This window comes from Ailuropoda melanoleuca, chromosome 14 (assembly GCF_002007445.2).
Source record: "Ailuropoda melanoleuca isolate Jingjing chromosome 14, ASM200744v2, whole genome shotgun sequence".
Taxonomy (NCBI): Eukaryota; Metazoa; Chordata; class Mammalia; order Carnivora; family Ursidae; genus Ailuropoda; species Ailuropoda melanoleuca.
The window spans coordinates 13,798,826-13,819,888 of record NC_048231.1 but is presented as its reverse complement, the minus strand read 5'-3'; the positions used below and the strand labels follow the sequence as shown (position 1 = coordinate 13,819,888).

General features: G+C 49.2%; 1 protein-coding gene across 5 annotated transcripts in view; it reads left to right on the top strand.

Moving 5' to 3' along the window:
• The window catches only part of DPF3 (double PHD fingers 3), a 286,307-nt gene that overhangs the window by 188,690 nt on the left and 76,554 nt on the right, over positions 1–21,063 (top strand). For all 5 annotated transcript variants that reach the window (XM_034642253.1, XM_034642251.1, XM_034642255.1 and 2 more), the window contains exons 6-7: positions 1,031–1,109; positions 20,698–20,835. In XM_034642253.1, coding sequence (XP_034498144.1) covers positions 1,031–1,109; positions 20,698–20,835 — 217 coding nt within the window. The remainder of the gene's footprint in view (positions 1–1,030; positions 1,110–20,697; positions 20,836–21,063) is intronic.

The following is a 21,063-nucleotide window of genomic DNA, read 5'->3' as shown; positions in this document are numbered from 1 at the left end:
GGCCCTTTCCCTGGCTGGGAGTTTACTGCCACTCATTACCAGAGAATGACCTGGAGGAGGCCAGGGTGCTAGACACGTGACCATGTGGGACTTACAAAGGTTTAAAAATAAACCTTGCCGTGTTCTTGTAGCCACCGTCCTGGGGCTGCAGAGCTGCCAGCCCCCTCTCTGGCTGCTCTCCTCATCCTTGGAGGTAGAGTTCACCCCAACCCCACCCCGGTCATGCCGGCTCTTTCTGGAGATGCATGCAGGGTGGTGGGATCAGTAGTCTGGCCTCAGGAGACTGTGAGGCATGAAGGCCTTTGTCGCTGACCTGAGGCAGGTCACACAGGGAGGCCTCTGCTGAAGTTCGCCCCCAGGAGGAGCAGGGGAGAAGGGTGAGGGGGGCTCCCTGCCATGCCCGGGCTCATGCCCTAGACCGGATGCCAAGCCTGGCTGGCCCTTGAGAGACTTGAAGGGGACAGTGTGAGCCTGGGGCGAGAGCCCGGGCTGATGACTGCAGGCACACTACCTGCTCCGGTCTGCCATCATCCGGTCAGCTGAGGGGAGCGGGGTGGGCATCTCCACGTGGGGTCAATGAAGCCGGAAGGCTAAGCAGCCGGAGGAGGAGGTCCCCGTGGGCAACCGCAGAGTGCAGGGATTGGGGAGATGTAGGCTTTGCAGTCTGACTGTTGTGCGTTTACGCCCTGGCTCCGCACTTAGTAGCAGAGTGACCCTGGGCAAGCTACTTAACCTGCGGTTGCCTCAGTCTCCTGATCTGTAAAATGGAGATAATAGTAGTAGCTCTCTTGGAGTTGTGAACGTTTAATGAGGTGATGTGGGTTGAGTAGCTGAGTGCTCTGGGGCAAGTTACCTGACCTCTCTGGGCCTCGGTTTCCTGGCCTGTGAAATGGGGTTGGCATTGGTTCCAAGGCTGTGAGGAAGACCGGATGAAGAGATGTCGGTAAAGTGCTCGGGGCGTCACAGAGTAGTGCTCAGGAGCCGTGGTGACCACCGCCATAACAAGCGTCCTCGTTCCTTGTCTCCCCAGGCCCGTGGCTCTGCAGGTGGCAGGAGGAGGCATGACGCTGCCTCTCAGGAAGACCATGACAAACCTTACGTCTGTGACAGTAAGTACGGCAGGTGCCACCTTCCTGCTCCCGCCTCTGCTCAGCAGCCCCTTCCCGATGCTTCCCTGGCTGTGGCGCCCCCAGCCTCAGGCTCCTTGGCTCCTCCTCTTGGGCCTGCATCCCAGCTTGCACGCCTGCCCCCTCCGCGAAGGCACCACCTCCTTTGGCTGCCACCGCTGCCACTCGCCCACCCAGGAGGCCTCCTGTCTTTGGTGCCCGGCTCCTGTCTCTGGCAGCGCCTGCTCGGTGGCTTTCTTCTGGCGCGCTCTCTCTCTCTCTCTGTCTCCTGAAGATTCATCCTCTATTTCTTTCTCTATTTCAGAGAGTTACAAACAAATGCATAACTCAAAATCCACCGACAAAGGTACTTGGCTCCTTTGGCTTTTCACGTTTCCCTTTCATTTCCTTCTCTCTCTCCTGTCCCAGGTAGGGCAAGTTATGAATCTTTCCCTGACGACGACTTAGCTTAATAAATGGCCCTCGATCCATTGCCAGCCTTCTTGCTTGCTTCACAGGCCTTTCTTGACAAGGACTGCCTGGCTCCTGGGTGTAGGGGGTGCAGACAGAGCTGGGGAGGGGAGGAGCTGGAGAGTGGGGCAGGGAGCAGGGCCAGGGGGTGTGCCTCCTGAAACCTTCAGCTTTCAGAGGATTGCTATCAGCTCTCAAATGCTGTTGCCTTTCTCACCTACCAGAGCATTGGGTGGTGGGTTTAAAATCCTTTCCCTAGTGACCTCTCACTGTGTGGGGCGCCATCTGCTCATTCCATAGCAGGGACCGCCTGAGAAACCACACTCCCTGACCGTCTTCCCCTTGTGTCTTCTCCCCTCCGAGGACGCAGAGCTGGGCCAGGCAGGAGGGCCTCGAGGTGGCTCAGGCAGGGCCCTGGCACGGTGGTTCCTTCCACTAGCATCTGGCAGTGTCTGCAGTGTCTGTGGAAGTAGAGGGCGAGTGGGGGAGTTGGGGCTCAGGGAGCACATCGGGGTGGTGCCCTTTTCCTCCCTCTTCACTGGCCTCTTTTGATTTCAAAAAGTTGTTCTGTGCCCCGTGGGGTGACAGCTGGTTGGAGAACATTTTGCTAGAAGAACTCAAACTCCATGACCCCCATTTGGCTGTTTAATACACCGTGCAGACGGCATTCCTGAGACAACTCTTGCAGGTAACATCTCCATCCCACAGTGGTTCTGTTCCAGGATGAGGAGGGAGCAGGGCATAGGGTCCGGTGTCTCCTGGCGATGTCAGGCCTTGCCTGCTTTGGCCTGGGTCTTGCATCCTGGAAGGGTGTCTGTTTTGTTTGGAAGCACAGAAGCCCTAGCATGCGAGCCCTCTGGGGACTGTTTCTGGGCTGGGAAGGGTCCTTATGACCCCCGAGGAGCAGACTTTCCAGCTGTGTCAGGCTGTAGCAGCCCAGCCCTCAAGAATGCCAACAGCTGCTTTGGGACTGGGGCATTGCCGTTCGATTCCTCTTTTAAAAAGCTTTATTTTTGTGATGTGATTTTCTGCTCCCATAGCTAGTAGGATTACTTTTTGCACCATCTCTTCAGTTTTCATGGGATTTGCAGCCAATAATCCCATATATTCCCAGGCACACCCCACATGCCCATCTTCACCCACCTCTCAGTTCCTCTCTTCACTCCTTTGTCTGCCGTCTGCCTCCTCATCCGTCACCTCCATGGAGCATCCTCTGTGGGTGTCCCTCTCTTGCCTGGCTGCCCTCTTTCTGCGCCAAGTGCTTGCATCATGCTCGCCCCCCTCCCCCCGCTCCTGTGGCTGTGATTAGGGGCTCTCAAGACCATTCGCTCTTTTCCTGTTCCTGTCCCCATGGTCTCTTCCTCCTTCTGTTTATCCTGTGATGCTCGGGAGGCCTGCATGAAGGTCTGATGTTGGCTTTCTGGAAGTCTCGGTGGCTGATTCCTTGGCTCTGCCCACGCAGCCGCTGCCTCCCTTCTCCTCCCTCAGGGGACCAAGGTCCACCGTAGATTGCCCTTCTCTCTTCTGGCTCTCGTAAGAAATTGTGTGGCAGCTTGGTGATTAATAGACTTTATTTTTATCTGGTGCCCTTCAGACATGTGATCCTTTGGGATAGGGATGACCTTTGGAGAGGTCATGAGGCCCACCCTCCACCCTCGAACTGAGCAAGGAATGCTTTTAATAATCTCTAATGCATCCTAAGTAGGGAGGTGTCTGGTCACCTCCTTGAGTGTCCCCAGGGATGGTGTTACCATAAGCTACCCTTTCTTCCATGATTCCAATTGTGCTCTGAATGATTGTTTTTCCTTAATAGGAGCTAAATTTTTTTTTTCTCCTACAGGCCCCCTTATCTCTTGCATATCTTTTCCCAACAAATAGGCACATTGAGCATTTTGTCTATTCTGGAAGCCCTTGTCACGTCCCCTTGTATTCTTGGTTTATCTAGGGCCACATCCCATAACCTCTAAATTCCCTTCCAGGTTTACATTTCAGCTCAGCACTCCTACTGGAAGTAACACCAAGGCCAAGTAGCTCTGAGAGTAACAGACACATTTCCTTGTTTATTTTACACATTGGCTCTTAATAACAGCCTGTATCTGTAGAGAACAGAAGTACTTGGCCTGCCCATTGCACTGTGCCCCATGCCACGACTTCCCATGCAGTGCCTGTCCTGACCCCATGCCTTGCCAGGTGCATGCTCTTTTCTACTTAATGCATTTGATTATTCCTTCTTCCATAAATCACTCTGCATTTAGCCCTATTGAGTCTCAATAAAGAGATACAGTAATATGTGACTTCAATATACAAGATTCAATAAAGGCAAATTTAAAGACATTGCCCCGTAGTTGAATTTCATCCTCTGCAGATTTGCAATCCTGGCCGTTTTTGTGTTGTCTACAGTTTGATTTGCATAATCCCCACTCCATCTTTTGAGTTATTGATGAAAATGTTAGGCCACCTTGTACGCCCCCCACCTCTTTCTGGGTTTATATGTGGAGTACTAACAGCTCTCTTTCAGAGGTTTATGTTCCTATATGTAGTAGTCCTATTGTGTTCTTGGTCCAAGCATCCCTTTCAAGATGGGTGGTTGAAATATTCTCTTAGCTGCTAACTTCAGGTGATAGTTTGTCTGTTGCCTTTCACTCAGCCATCGAATTTATTCCATCTCAGAGAAATAATCATCTGAACATAATTTATTTTTTTTACCCAATCTGTGGTGTGTGTGTACATGAATACTTCATTTTCCAGCAAGGAACGAATCCCTATTAACTATCCTGAACATTTACCAAACTTAAGGATAAAAGTTCTGTTTCTTCCGTTTTCAATCTTTTGCCAAAGAAAAGTGTTTGTTACCCACAAACAGAACAACTGAGTATGACTTTGTGCGGAAGTTCGTCAGTGTTTGTCAAAGTGTGGACCTGGGCTGGGTGCACAGAGAGAACTGAAGTGCTTATGAAAATGTGATTCCCAGACCTCATACCAGACCTCCTGCATCAGAACCACGAGGAGCAGGCCCAGGAACCTGCATTTTTTGAGAGCTCCTCAGGGGACACTTCTGAATACTGACTTTTGAGAGTGACTGGTCTACTTCATTCAAATTCGAAGGCTTCTGGCATCTGACTGTTCAGCCTCTTTATTATTCTTTGCTTTGGCATCTGGAAGTTCTAGAGTCTTTAGGAATTCTCCATGCCAACTGCCATAGGCTTGCTTCACTGTTTTAGCTGGTCTCTTTAGAGTCTTTCCTTTCCTGTTTTTTTTTTTTTTTTTCCAGGATTGATCTAAAACTCAGGAGTCCCCTATAAAGCTCAGCAATCCAGCACTTGGCCTTAATTTACTTAATAGCTTTAAATCCTAACAGGATCATTAGCCCCCTTTTAGAGGTGCGATGATAACTGGAGACAGACATAGGAAAGCAGTCCTTGGGTCGGGCTACTGGGATGTTTTAAAAATCATTCTAAATGTTTATCTCTTCTCTTTCCAACTGCTCCCAACCCTGAATTGTCTATTAGCATCACTGGGACTGACTCTGGATGAGACCCACTTTGCCATTCATTGTCTTTGCTCAAGAAGTGTCATAGGAGAGAAGATGGTGGTGATGGGGTGATATTCAGGGGGGAGAAAGGGAGAACATTGTGTCTCTAAGCAGCAGCCATTCAGGGAGGAGCAAAGTCCCCACGTACCCCTTCGCTGGGCACAATGAAAGTGAGTTGTGAAGTTTTTTTTTCCCTTCCCGGTTTTTTCCTTTTCTTTCTTTTTTTAAAGATTTTTTAAAAATTTAATTGAGACAGAGAGTGAGAGAGTGCGAACAGGGGAGAGGGGCAGAGGGAGAGGGAGAAGCAGGCTCCCCGCTGAGTATGGCTCAATCCAGGGACCCCAGGATCATGACCTGAGCCGAGGGCAGACATTTAACCAATGGAGCCACCCAGCTGCCCATTCCCAGTGTTTTCTTTAAAAATTTTTTAAAAAATTAACTTTAAGTTTATTTTGCTCTGGAAAGAATATATAACATCTACCTTCTTAATAAATTTTTTAGTGTACAATCTGTATTGCTGAATATAGGCACAGTGTTGTGCAGAAGGTCTGTAAGGCTTATTCATCTCGCTCGACTGAAACTTCATGCCCACTGGTTAGCGATTTCCTAACTCCCCTTCTCCACCAGCCTCCGGCAACCACCATTCCACTCTCTGATGCCATGAAGTTGGCTATTTGGGATACCTCATGGAAGTGGAATCAGGCAGTATTTGTTTGCTGGGACTGGCTTATTTCACTCAGCATAACGTCCTTGAGATTCACTCATGTTGTTGCATATCGAAGGATTCCTTTTTAAAAGTTTCAGAATATTCCATTGTATGTATCTACCAAATTTGTGTTATCAGTTCATCTGTTAACGACAGTTAGGTTGTTTCCCCATCTTGGCGATTGCGAATAGTGCTGCAATGAACATGGGAGTGCTAATATTTCTTTGAGATCCTGACTTCGATTCTTTTGGACAAATACCCAGAAGTGAGATGGCTGGATCCTATGGTAGTTCTATGTTTGGTTTTTTGAGGAACCTTCATACTATTTTGCAGAGCAGCTGCACCATTTTGCGTTCTCACCAGCAGTATACAAGTGTTCTGCTTCTCCACAGCCTTGCCAACACTTGTCTTTTGTTCCCAGTGTTTTCCGATCACGGTGATAATGCTGCTCGTGGTGCCTACAGTGTGCAGAGCACAGCGCTGAGCCCGTTGTGCATGTTGTCTCTGTAGTTCCTCACAATCACCTTGAGAGGCAGGGACGATTGACCTCTCTTTAATATGAAGAAACTGAGGTGCAGAGAGGTGAAGGGACTTGTCCACACATTCTGCGGGTGAAATATGCCCTCCTACCCTGGAGTTTGGCTCACCTGCGAGTTGAAGAAAAAACATGTTTTTAAAGTGAATTAGGGGCACCTGGGTGGCACAGCTGGTTGAGCGTGTGACTCTTGGTTTTGGCTCAGGTCATGATCTCAGCGTCATTAGATGGAGCCCCGCGTTGATCTCTGCACTCAGCATGGGGCCTGCTTAAGATTCTCTCTCTCTCCCTCTGCCCGTCCCCCGCCCCAAATAAATAAATAAATCTTTAAAAGTGAATTAATGGGGTGCCTGAACGACTCGGTTGAGTGTCCGACTCTTGATTTTGGCTCAGGTCATGATCTCAGGATTGTGAGATCGAGCCCCGAGTCGGCTCTGTGCTGGGCGTGGAGCCTGCTTAGGATTCTCTCTCTCCTCTCCCTCTGCCCCTCCACCCAACCCCTCTCCCTGTCTCTAAAAATACCAGAAGTGAATTAACGATCACATACATCTCATTTATGAGGTGAAGCCATGTCCACTGTTAACAGATGGCTTCTAGGCGTCAGGCTGCCAAGCTGGTGTCAGTGGGATGGAATAGATTATATACTTTTAAGCCTTTTAAATTTAAATCTATTAAAATTACCCTCCCCCCACAAACTGGGGCATTAGGGTGGATTAGTGGCAAAAGGCAAATAGACATGATCAAAGCCCTCCCGGGAGCATGACTCACCTCTGAGTCATGTCGGGTATTCACACATCAGGAATGGGTGCTCTCAACTCGGCCTCCATATCAGTAAAACTCTGTTCTCCCCCACCCTCACCCCACAGGCATGTATTTTTGTGCAGCCCATGACTGAAAACCCGGCCACTTCATTGTTGCCTCCCTTCTAGAAGTTCGTGGGGGTATAACTATGCCCAATTGGGGCAGTGTCAGAATAGGGTTTGGGGTTACTTCCTGCTCTTCTTGATGGTGGAATCCTGGAGGGAGAAGGGTATGGCACGAAAAGCAAAGAGTCTGGGGGTCTGGTCCTGGTTCTACCCTTCAGGGGCTATGATGTCACTTTCCTGATTCGTCAAGGAGGGGGCTCCTTTCTTAAGTGTCTAGACCTCCCCCGTCAGCACCCCTTCCCCCCTTCCCTACACCATGGGCTCCTTTCTTCCTGGGCAGTGGCTTAACAATGAGGCTCTTCTCTGTGGAGACAAGATGTTGGACAGCCTTGTTGCAGGCCGAGAGGGGCTGTGGGCAGACTGGCGTACGGGGCAGACACTGCTCGCACCCAAGCTAGTCTCAGAAAATCTGCTTGACCTCAACTTCCTAAAATTACTCTGGATTCCCCTATACCTGAGTGTACAGGGAGAATCAGATGACTATTGCAGTCTTATTAAAAAAAAATTTTTTTTGAGGGCATTAAGGCCCCGCATTCTCTAAGGCTCATGTGCTTTTAGCTTCGAGCTGCAGTGGAAAAGCCAATAACGCGGCCTTCAGGCTGGCTGCCCTTGTCACTGAAGGGAAGCCGGGCTCATCACTCAGTTGTCCGTGCTATTATCTTGCAGGTCCTTGCATGGGGTGTGGGGGGGAGGGTGGGAAAGGCTCCGTGCCCCAGAAACTTGATTTGTGGAGCAGGGCCTGTGGCACGGGATTGATCCCTGGAGATTGAGTGCATTTGTTACGGCAAAGCTGGGTCTGTTTAAATATTGAAATGCCGTCCTGTCACCGACACAGGTTGCACAGCATCCCAGCAGGGCTGGCCACAGGCAGGGCTGAAGAGAAGCTGCAGTCTCCCCCTGCTCCCCTCACACCTGCAGCTCTCTCCTTCCTCAGCTCCTGCTGCCTGCCCTCCCCTCTCCCCTGGCTGGCCCTCATCTCTGGTGCTCTCAAGGACTTGGTTTGCCTTTTCTGAGCTGTAACCCGTGCCCTCTTGACTTATTTTGTCCTCCAGTCAGAGCTGGTTCTCAGCTAGCTGTTCCTCAACGTAAACTTCGTGGCAAATAATTCCTCCCAAGATGTGGATGACCGATAACAGGGTAGATATGAACATGTGTAGCAGTTGGTTTTTTTTTTTAATTTTTCTATGGAAATAGTAACATATTTATTGCAGAAAAATCAGAAATTACAGATAAGCATAAAGGAAAAAATAAAAATCACCCATAATCTTACTCCTGAGAGATAGCTTCCGTTTCGGTTTTGAATAGCATTTGAGGATTCTGTCTCTGTCTCTGTCTCTCTACACACACACACACATACACACACACACACACACATGCACGTATGCATACCATGGTACAGACCATTTTAACCCATCCCCCCACTCAACAGTACATGGGAAGCATCATTCCAGGTCAGTAAAGACATGTTTCTGACATTTGAGGGCTCTATGGTGTTCCATCACGTGGGCACACCCCAGTTTGCTCAAGCTGTGTTCCACTTGTTGGACGTTTAGGCAGTTTAAAGTTTGTTCACTATTGCAAACAATATTGTGGCTGTATCTTTGCATAATGCGTTCATGATTTCCTAGGAGTGGAATTGCGAGGTCAAAGGGCCTGGTGCACAGCCTTTGATGTCTCTTACTTCAAGTCGCTGTGGGGGGTAAGGGAAGTAGGCAGCAAGGTCAGTGCCGCCCAGGTGAGAGAGCGAGCTGGGTGAAGAGGGACTTGCGCTGACTTTGGAGTGAGAAAAAGCTGAGGTCAAATTGTGGTTCTGCCGCTTGTTAGCTTGTTATCTGGGCCATTTTTGAAAAAATCATTTTGCTGCTGGGATGCTCCATGTCCTCAGTATGGAGCAGGGATGATGCATGGTTGGGAAAGGCGCCTGCGATAATGTATATAAAAATGTGTGCACCTGGGGTGTGCTTAATGAATGTTTCTTCCTCCTTCACCTGTCCCGTAGTTCCTCTATCTCCAATAGAGTTGGAAAGATAAGGCTGATATCACAGAGATAACACCCCGCCAGGCATATTTCATTGAGTAGATAGAGAGCGCTATCCTGATTCAGGGGAGGGAGTGGTCAGGGGGGTAGGAGCTCGTGGGTCAGAGGGTGCTTCCTGGGGAGGCCAAGCAGATCTTCAGTATGTATTGAATTGACTTCATTCTCCAGGGGTGGAGGGGTATGTGAGGGAGTTGGTGGTGGCGGGTAAGTGGGGTAATATAGCAGAAGTTCATTGACTTATATTATGAGCTTGGAATGTTCTATGGGTTTTATCTATATTAATTCTTTAACCCTCACAGAAGTGCCATAAGACAGATGGTATGATCATCTCCATCCTACAGATAAGGAAACTGGGAGAAGAGGGGTTAATTAGCTTTCCTGAGGTCACACAGCAAAAAAAAATGGCGGAGCCAGGATTTGATCCCAGTCAGCAGTGCCCCCCTCCTTCCCCTGCACCACCTCTCCTGTCACTCACCTTTACCTGGAATCTGCCTTACCTTGCATATACCTTTGTGTAGGCCTCCACCTGTCACATTGGAAGACAGCAGTCTGTCTGTTCTTCAGGCGGAACTGTGAGGGCAGCAAGTATGCTACATTCATCCTGCATCCCAGCCCCAGCACAGTGCTTGCTCCCAAAATGTGGATGACTGTGGGCTGCACGTAGCAGGACAGGAGAGAGACCAGCTCAGCCAGAGCAGAGCATTGAGGTAGGAAGATTGGGGGGTAGAGAGTTGGACAAGGCTACTGGGAATGCTGGGCTGATTTGCTTAGTGGTTGGACCGCAACGTCAGTGGTGAAGTGATGATCCCCGACGTATCTCTGGAAAGGTGTGTTCCGGGCAGAGAGCCTGCAGCCCAAAGGCTGAGAAGGAGGTAGGAGAAGACGTGAAGTCTGGATGGTGATGACAGCAGGGACAAAGTAGATGGGGCCGACAGGAGAGACTTTATGAGTGAAAACCCTGCAGAACAGGATATGGGGTCCAAGCGAGAGGGAGGAGCGGTGATGACTCTTGAAGTCTTGAGCTTGGGTCGTGGAGACATGAGGGAGGCTTAACTGGAATATTCTAGAGGTGGAGGTAATTTTGGAGAATGATGAAACTTTGACATAGGAGTGTGTGGAACTAGCAGGACATCCAAGTAGGAATGTTTACCACCTGCTAATGGACATCTGGTTTCCCAAAGGAAGTGAGGCACTTACACGGATGCTGTAGGTAGATGGGGTTTGCGTCAGGGAAAGGCCAGTGAGACATACCGGGTAGGTCGGGACTCAGGAATAAAGCCCGATCTGCATCTGAGGCAGAATTTATGGCAGATACTCGCCCGGAGATCCTGAGGGAGAGCACTCTAGCTGGATTTCCAGGTCTGGGGGCTGCCATACTTTATGGTAATATGTCTAATATATATATATTTTTACCTTTTTTTGGTTCATTTTCCCCAGAAATATTGACATTTATATTTATTTTAATAATTTAAATAATTTTTAATGTATGATTAAAAAAAGAATTCTGTTTTGCCCCTTAAGTAGATTAAGGCCGTGTTAGCGTAGGACACACCAGATGAAGATACGGTCTCTGCAAGGGGACTCCAGAAGACGGTTCTCAAGTCAGAAGTCCAGGATTTGAATCTTTGCTACATCACTTCCTGGCTGTGACCTTGGGCAGATCCCCAAACCTCTCTGAGCTTTGCTTTCTTTTTGTGTCAAGTGAGGACAATAAGATTAACCTTAGAGGGTTTCCAAGAGGGTTAAATGAGACTGTGTGCAAAACAATTAGCTCACTGTCTGGGTTCATAGTTGCGCTCAATAAATATTTATTTTCTCTATGCCAAGTCAGGAAAGTATGTATTTTGCACCTGAGTTGGGTCCCTGGTTCTGTTCTGTGCGCGGGCTGCTGGAGTCGTCAGGAAGCAGAGAAGCTGGCAAGCACAGCTGATGTTGAGTGTTTGCTGTGTGCCTGTCACTGTGCTGAGCACTGGACAAGGATGAGCTCATTCAGTTCTCCTAACGCCCATGTGAGCTGTGAACTATTATCAGCCCCATTTTCCAGACCAGGAAACTGAGGTTTGGAGCGACTAAGTAACTTGCCCAAGGTCACACAGCCAATGAACTGACCCAAGAAGGCAGATCCCAGAGTTCAGTAGAGTTCTGCTACCCTGCTTCTCAGCAGGGCAGGAAAGAGTCCCACTAACACATTTAATGCTTTGGTTTTCGGAGTTTCTGCATTCTCTGCTGGGGATCCGAAATCAGGTTATATAGTATTTAGAAATGAAAGGCTTGTTGCTTATCTCTGTTCTTCCTGTTTTTTAAAAACCGGAGTCATATTCATATACAGCAAATTCCTAAAATAAGCAGAATGCCCTCCCTCAATGAAGACAGAGGACTTGTGGATCGCTGGCATTTGATAGATCCTGTCTCTGGGCTCATTCCTAATACATGGGTCAGTGCCAGGCCCCAAGGAATGTGGCTTTGAAAAATCAGGATGTTACATCCCACCCTTATTCCATCCCCCTGTGCTTCTATCCGGAAGAATTCAGTTTAAAATAAGCACCAAGTGTGGCCTGGGAGAAGAACTGAAGCCACAGGAAGGCAGCTGCAGACCTGGCTTGGCGGGGGGGTGGGGGGGAGAGGGACGTAGGCAGCCCTGGGTGGATCCTAACGCTGGGAGCCTACACTGGTTTTCTGTCAGAGTCCAGGGACTAACTGCTTCAAGAGGCATACAGGCCTCAGAAAGCCCAGAGGAAACGGAGAATGACGAAGTGCTAGAATCAAAGGACTTCGAGATCATCTGATTCAACTGTCCTATTTTACAGATGTGGAAACCAAGGCCCCAAAAATTATTTGTCCAAGGGTGCATAGCCGGTTAGTAGGAGAGCCAGGGTCAGACCCCAGGTCTCCCAAAGGCCACCCACGTGTTTGGCCTCTGGACTTCCAGGCCGGGGGGAGGAGCCCACCTAGACTTACCTGAGAGGAGCTTCTTGGTGCCTATATACTGTAGGACCTGGACTTCTCTCATCATTGGAGCTCAGTGGAGCCATCATTGGCTCTTTGAGTAAGGCCTTGGCATTTAAAATAGCTGTAGGGATTAATACTGCACCATGAATTTGCAAGTCTGACCTGGTGGCTTTTTGAGGTATCCCCTGAGTTTTATCCCATGCTGAGTCATGCAGGGCTTTTCTCACTTGGGGCTTCTCCCTACCTGGGCGACTGGTCGTGGGTGTTCCTCCATCCCCCACATGGTTCTGCAGAGAGAAGTCAGGAAGGTGTGGGAGCACCAAACGTCTATGACCCAGTCTGGTAGGGTATGATTCCCTTGTCAAAATGGCCTCCTTTTGTATCTGCCCTGGGCCCACTGGGACAGAGGATTCTACTCAGAAGGGCTGAAGGGAAGAGAATTGGATGACAGGATGAGTAAGGAGATGTGGGCAGGATAGAAGTGCTGAAAGGGAGAGGGGGGAGTCCTTCCGTCTCGAGTGCCAAGGGGCAGGGGTAGGATACATGGTGCCCAGGACGGGGGGGGGTGGGGTGGTACCTGCACCAGCACGCTGCCCAAGCAGGGAGGGCAGGGCACAAATCCCCATCCTCCTCTTCTCACCCTCCATTCTCCTGTCCGTGCCTCCCACTGGCCCAACGCCACCAGAGGCAGAGGGCGAGGGGCCATAGAGGTCAGCCCCAGGTACTGGGAGGGGTGTCGGGTAGAGAATAATGCATCTTTCAGTCCCGTGCTTCAAAGTCAGGCAGACCTGAGTTCAGATCCTGGCTCTGCCATGGAGGGAGTCGCTTCAATGCCCTCAGACTCAGTTTCCTCATCTGTCAAGTGGGGATGACAATCCTTATCTCATAAGCTGCTGTCAAAATCAGCGTAGGACCGTGTGCCTGCCTCACGGTCTGTACGTGTGATGCTTTGGAGGCCTCGGCAGACGACAGGCACTGCTGGGTTGATTTTACAGATGAGGAAGTGGGGCTTCAGAGAGAGGGAGTAGCGTCCTCGGGTTGTATGAAAGTGCCACAGGGCAGAACTGGGAATGAGATGCGGCCCTGTGACTCCCAAGGCCCAGGCTTTGTCGTTGGACGCTCATCCCGTAATTGCTTTCAGTCTCTCGGAAACCACTGGCTTGGATACCCACTGCGTGCTCCAAGTTGGGCTGATGAAAATGTGCCAGAGTCATTAAGTTATCAGTGGGGAAGGCGGCTGCTTCTCCCCTGCAGGAAGGATTCTGCTGTCTGCTCCAGCCGCTTTTGTTCACACAAACTGCCCCGGATTCTCCGCCCTCCTCCCCCGCCCCCCCGCTCCCCCAGACGAGGAGAGAGTGGGGTAGGATCGGAGTGGGGAGGGGGTGCTGTCAATACTCTGGGGCCACACTGAAGGTATTCGTAGCTCCAGGCAGGAGGTGCTACCTGGAGACTCCTGCTCCGGATTGGGAAGTGGGCAAGCACGGTTTCTGCAGCTTGACAGATGGATCAGCCCTGGGGAAGGAGCGAGAGGAAGGCAAGCTGGACCTTCCTCACTGTCACAGCCGGTCCCCTCTGAGCGCCGTGCCAGGAACACAGATCCAGGTGCATGCTGGCCAAGGTGAAAAGAAGGGCCTCGGGCTATGCCGAGGCAGGGCTGACCGGTCACCGGGGTGATGGCTTCCCAGGGCCAGGATGCAGAGGAACGGGCCCCGAGGATGGAGACCGGGGTGGCAGGATGGGGGCACAGCCCTCTCTGAATGCTTCAGCAGTCTTGGGGCTCGGTCTGATTCTGCACACAGATAATTCCACAGTGAGGTTGCTGATGTGATAAAGGGATAGCAGATGGTTCTAAGACTTTATTTTCAGAGTGTACTTTCCCTACCCTCTCTTTCTTGCAACTCCGTCACCCCCAACAGCAGAGGAGAAGTGACTAGCTTACCCCCCTGCCCTTTTGGGTGTATTCCCGTTGCCAAGAGCCTTGATGGCTGTGGTGCTGATAGGGGCCGACTATGGCTGCCCCTCCGACCAGCCAGGCACTTTTTAAAATACGTTGCTTTCAAGGAGTCTTCACAACACCGAGAGGCAGATGTGCTGTTGTGATTATCCCCATTTGCCACAGGGGATGTGGAGGCACAGAGAGGTTTAGCACCTCAGCCCAGATCACATAGGCAGTTGGTAGGCAGGGATTTGAGTCCAAGCGGTTCAGATCCAGCTACCCACTCACCTGCTGCAGAGAAACTGTCTCTTGGAAGCGTGGCACTGAAATGCCCTGGCCAGACTTCCAAGGTTACTGCAGAGGGCCATTTTACTCCCAGCTCGGGGCTTCTTGGGTCCTGTGCTCCTGTGTCCTGTCGGGGCTGTCAGGTTGTTTGTGTGGAGTAACTTAGTCCTTGATCTCTGACCCCAGCCCCAACAGGTCTCCAGGACCAGATTCACAATTTACGGGGCCCAGTGCAAAATGAAAACGAGGGGCCCTTTGTTCAATATGTATTAGGAATTTCAGGACAGTGACAGCACAGCATTAAGCCAAGTGTGGGGCCCTTCTGAGCACGGACCCTGTCTGAATGCACGGCTCCCATGCCCATGAAGCTGGTCCGTCGGTGTTCGGCGTGGCAGGGAGATATCATTAAGTAGTGCTAGGTTTTCCTTTGCTTCCAATCCAGTCCAAGTAGGATTTCCAAGGCATTTCTTTCCATCAAAATGTAGCAGTCTGATCCAGATACAATTCCACCAAGATAAATCTTAGAAATCTTTTGTCCCTAGGATGAAGTCATTCAAAGGCCTGGTACTTGGGTTAGAAGCTTCGTTTTGGGGTCAGGCATCTTGCTGTATTATCTTCAATCCCTCCTAACCGTGCCTTTTAAACTCCCCTCTCCCCCCAACCCCCCCCCCCCCCCCCCCGCCTCCTTCCCTTTCGCCTGTGAGCCTGCTCTGGGATGTACCTTGTTAAAGAACCAGCCCCACTCAGCCTGTGTGACCCCTACTCCCACCTGCCCCCCCAGCCTCACTGGAGGAAGGAGTGGTCTGTCAGCCCCCTCACCACTTCCTCATTTCCGGGAGCACCCTAGGCCTCTGAAGTCTTGTCTCGTCCTCCATGAGGTTGTGGATGCCTTCTGACGAAGGTGGTCTCCTGGTTGTCAAATCCAGTGATCTCTTTCCCGTCCCCATCTTTCTCGACCCTTCTTAGGCATCTGACATTCTCCTGGCTCTGCTGGCTTCTCATCTGTGAAACGGGGACTTGGTTTGCTGTGAGCAAATTGACCTGAAGCACGAGAACAGATCTGGCACTCGGTACAGTCAATAACTGTTCACAGTGGCTTTGAGTGGCGGTATCCTTGGTCCTGTCATCTGGAAACCCTACCTCTTTTTTTTTTTTAATATTTTATTTATTTATTCGACAGAGATAGAGACAGCCAGTGAGAGAGGGAACACAAGCAGGAGGAGTGGGAGAGGAAGAAGCAGGCTCATAGCGGAGGAGCCTGATGTGGGGCTCGATCCCATAATGCCGGGATCACGCCCTGAGCCGAAGGCAGACGCTTAACCGCTGTGCCACCCAGGCGCCCCTGGAAACCCTACCTCTTAAAAAAAAAAAATTCCAGCATCGTTTACATCCCAGCATGATTTACATATCTTTAATATTAGTTTCAGGTGTACAATGTAGTGATTCCACAGTTCTATATATTATGCAGTGCTCATCACAATAAGTGTCCTCTTGATCTCCATTCCCCCCACCCACCTCCCCTCTGGTAACCATCAGGTTGTTCTCTATATTTAAGTCTCGTTTGGTTTTTGTTTTTTTGTTTTGTTTTGTTTTGGTTTGGTTTTTTGGTCTCTTTTTAAATTTGTTCTTTCTGTTTTGTTTCTTAAATTCCACATATGAGTGAAATCGTATGGTATTTGTCTTTCTCTGACTGACTTATTTCATTTATTATACCCTCTAAATCCATCCATGTTGTTGCAAATGATAAGATTTCATTCTTTTTTTATTTCTGAGTAATATTCTGTTGTTCATATATGCCACATCTTCTTTATCCATTCATCTAGGGATGGGCACTTGGAAACCCTACCTCTTTGGTTTATGTTGCTCATTCCCAGATGAGACTTTCTTGAAAAACTTAAAAAAAACAAACCAGCTTCTCTTTTTTCACCAGATTCTTGAGATACTGGTGTTTTCTGAGTTCTATCCTCTGTCCATCTTTCTTCTCTCTCTTCATAATCTCTCTTCCTCTCCATATCCCTAACTCCCCCTGCCACCCTGCCTACCTCCCATATCCACATCTCTTTCCTAAGCTCAGGGTGTGGTGGGCAACCCCAGACTGAACATTCTCTTCCTTCTTTAAATCTGGTTTTCTTCCTCATCCTTTGACCTATTGCCCTGTAGGAACCTGGGTGTTTTGTTGCTTCCCTTAACTGACATTGAGTGCCGGCCATGATCTGCTCCGTGCTGGTCACTGGGGATGCAGCAGTGTGCAAACATACAGGGCCTGCCGAGCTTGCTGCTGGTGGGGGGGCACGTGTAGTGATCCATGATTTGTTGTAGGAAGGTAACAAACTGGGGTCCTAATTTTGATTGGAGAGACTTCCCTGGGGAAGGACATTTGAACTGACATATGAAGAATGATGAAGCATTAATTAGGCAAACTGGGGCTAGGGACAATTGTAGGCCAAGGGAAGAGCTTGTGCAAAGTCTCTGTGGTAGAAAAAAAAGTGTTTATGGAGTGGAAAGGCAGTGGGGCAGAAGGGCAGAGAAGGTGGTAGAATGTGGTGTCAGGTGAGGCTGGGGAGCTAGACAGGGACTGGATGGTGCATGGCCAGGAGGGTCAAGTTACTGTCATTCTAGGCTCCTCTTTGCTGCTTATAACCACCCCTTTCCACCAGATTCCTTTAACCCCTTTCCCATCCTGAGGTCCTCATTGTTCACACGTAGAAAATTAAAAAGCCACTTGTCAACTTCAAATCCATCTTCTTCGCTATAGTCTTAAATGGGCTTTCTAAAATGTAAATCTGATGAAGTCAGTCCTCAGGCTACAGTCCTCTCCTGGCTCCCCATTTCTAGGACAGAGTCCTGCCAGGCTTCCTTGCTTGTTGGCTCCCTCGCGCTGCACCCCCTACAGTCCCCAAAGTTGGGCGCAATGTGCTTTGCTGCCTGAATGCCTTTGCCTCCTTTGTCTGTTTGGTGATGTTCTGCTACCCTGCAAGCCACAGCTCACCTACCTCCTCCAGGAAGCCCTCCTTCCACATTCAAGCGGGTGTGTCAGCCCCTCCTCTTTCCTGGGTGCATGTGAGCACTGGTGTGTTTGTTCCATCTCCCCCTTTGCTTGTTGACTCATACATCTTCTCTGCCAGAATGTGAGATCCTGGAGGGAGTGCACTGGGGCTCCCTCGTCTTGGTCCTTCTGATGCCACAGGGCTGGGCACATATGAGGTGCTTAATACATGTTTTCTTGAAGACCTGGTGATGGAGTAACATGGTATAAACAGGTGGTGAAAAATGCAGCTCCATCAGGAGAGCTCTGTAGTTCTGTGTATAGGGATGATGGTTAAGAGGTCTGGTTTCCATGACCTCCATGTACTGTCTGGTCTGTTTCCTCTAATGACTGAGCACAAGTCTCACTGTCCCCACCTGCCACTTCCATCCATCCCAAAGAGCAGGTGCACCAGGGTGGGCAGAGTCAAGCCTAAATATATTCATTCTTATGGCAGAATGGTTCTTAGACCGTAGTGTGCAGCAGAATCACCTGGAGGGTTTGTTAAAACAGAGCGTTCTGGCCCCCCCTCCAGAGTTTCCGATTCAGTAGAGCTGAGGTGGAGACCAAGAATGTGCATCTCTAACAACTTCCCGGGCGATGCTGATGGTGCTGGTCTGGGGACCACTCTTTGAGAATCTCTTTTCTAGCAAAAGGATTTGCTCTAAAAATAATTACTCTCTATGGTGTTGGGGAGGGAGATACGGGAAGCTTTTTGCTTGGGTTTGGTTTTGTAGGTTTAAAGACCTATTAGTATGAGATTAATGTGGATAGATGGATCAGATTCTACACGCTTCCCTCCTCCCCTATCTCCTGGCTTTCCCACAAAGTGTTTCCATGTTCATTCATCAGCTTTTCAATGAATATGTTTTGAAGGTGTAATATGTGCACGACAACAGAAGGGGTGGAATTGTTGTTATTAAGATGAAGTTGGTATGAAACTGTCCTTAAGAGAAGTCCTCCAGTATGGATGTAACATGATGCAAGGAGATCAAAGAAATGCCTGCTCGGATGGGTCGGGATTCCCCGATCCACGGAAACGTCCCATGAACGGGAATAAAACAATTTGATAAGTGAGACCACATGACTATTAAGATCCTGAAATTCTGTGATTAAGGAAGACAGTGGTAATTGACACAACAAAACGGCACGAGTGGAACGCTGTGAAGTTTGTAGTAGGGAAGTCGCCAGAGTCATCCGAGGCGTCCTCATGGAAATGCTGATATTATTGTCCTTATTTTTAATAAACATTTATTCCTCACCAACAGTACACTTGGTTACTAAGTGGATTTATAGCCGATGACCCCACAATTTGCTGTTTATTGACCTCAGATCATTGAAAAGGTTAAATAGAAGAAGCCACAAGCAGGCCCAGAGTGCACCTCTGGGGCCTCTTTAGGTCCCATTTCCCGAGTCAGATGGAATTGAGATGTGTAGTGCCGTTTTGTTTTTTTGAAATATTTACAACAGAGAGAAAGAGAGAGAATGTAAGGCCAATTGCAGGACTTGAATTTATAGTCACTAGGTCACCAGCTTGAATTTCAGACTCTCACCTTATTAAGAAAGTCCAACCAATTGCTAAATTTCGTTGTTTGAGGCCAGGGTCAAAGTCCCTCTTTCAGGAGGGCCCAGCACTTAAGACGTGGCAGGCGAAGCTGAAGGCCCTCGCCCCTTGCTGTTGTTTATTGAGTATCTGTTATGTGGGAGTACTGAGTGAGATACTTTACAAATATTATCTAGAATCCTTCAAGGTGAGTAGTACTATCATCATTTCCGGATAAGAAAAAAGGCACAGAGAGACTATGTATCTTGTCCAGTTTCACACAGCAAAATGCCTCAATTCATTTTTGGAAGTCAGCATAACCATAAAATCGAAACATGGTGAAAGATAGGTAAAAAATTCTAGACCCATCTCAAGTCTGGGTATAGATCCAAAATGCAAGATTAGAAAATAGAATGCAGAAGTTTATCAAGTGGATAACGCACTCTCACCAAACGGAGAGCATTCTAGGAATATAAGAATGGCTCAATAAGAAGAAACATTAGGAAATCAACATAATTCACCATATCAACAAACTGAAGGAGAGTCATATACTAGTAGATGCTGAAAGGCTGATCAGATTTTCCTGTAATAAAACTCTAACACAGGGATAGAGGAAATACTGAAGTTTGATAAAGATGAAAAATTAGCCACATGTATCATTCTAAACAGTGAACCACTAAATCCAACTTCATTAAAAGTGGGGGTGATCTAGTCTTAAGCCATTTAGCTGGGCTTCTGCTTCTGAGGTACTAGGCAACCAGTGGAACTGCCCCTTTCTTCTTCTGTGCCCCAACAAAGCCGTATTTATGTTGCTGGGTGCCCTTGTCTTACACTGTCCATGTGAGAGGTCGTGCTTGTGAGGACACCTTCCTAGATTTTAGGTATCAGAGGCTTCCTGGGGCATCAAGGGCACAAGCTCTTGGCTGCCACATCTACCAATGATGGCTTGGCTTCATGGTTTTCATGGCAGAGGTGGGATGTGTTTTTCTGGCACAAAATTGCTGCGTGATCCATCAAAAATATTATCCGCATCAAACGTGTGTAGCTTATGCAGAGTCAACCACTGCGTGGTGGAAGGAGCATTGCATGGGAATCCAGGGGGTCTGGGTTCCAGGGGCTCTGCCTCAACTAGCTGTGTGTTCCTAGGCGAATCACTTAGGCTTGCGGGGCCTCACTTGCCTCATCTCTGCCATGGGATGATGGACTGGATGCACCAGCAGTGCTGTTTGACCTCAAAGTTGTAATCATCAGCACCCTTACCATGTGCCCGGTGCTGTTATAAGCGTTCTGCATAGAGATGAACTCATCCCAGCAACTCTATGAGTTAAGTACTATCATCATTCCCATTTTCCCTCTGAAGAAACTGAGGCACAGAGAGGGTAAATGACTTGCCCATGGTCTCACAGATAGGAAGTGATGGTGCTCTTACATAGTTCAACTTCCATCCTTTACTCTTCTGGTTTTTCTTTGCCTGGGCCCGTGTTGTTACTGTGGTGTTGGTTCTGTCCAGTGGAGTAAAGGGTGTTGAGGGTGGGAGACACAGCTCTGGGGCAGATGGATGGGAGTCCCTGCCCGGGAGAATGGTGGCAGTGACTGCAGAGGTTGCTAATTTTTGCCTTTTCCCCTCTTCTCTGTTCCTGTCTAGTCTGCGGCAAGCGCTACAAGAACCGGCCAGGACTTAGCTACCACTACGCTCACACTCACCTGGCCAGCGAGGAGGGAGATGAGGCTCAAGACCAGGAGACCCGGTCCCCGCCTAACCACAGAAATGAGAACCACAGACGTGAGTTCCCAGTTGTTGGGTTGGGACAGTGATGAAGTGGGTGGGCAGGGCGATAGAGTGATCTTTTCACCTCTGGCATCTTTGGTGGAACCCACTGATTGGTTTCAGTGTCCTGTGGTGACTTGGGTCTTTTAATGCAGTCCCAGCTGCCCCATGGCTCATCTGAACCCCAGGCTTAGAGTGAGCTGGGCCAGGTGGCATCCCCAGTTCTGTTTCCATAGGAAGGGA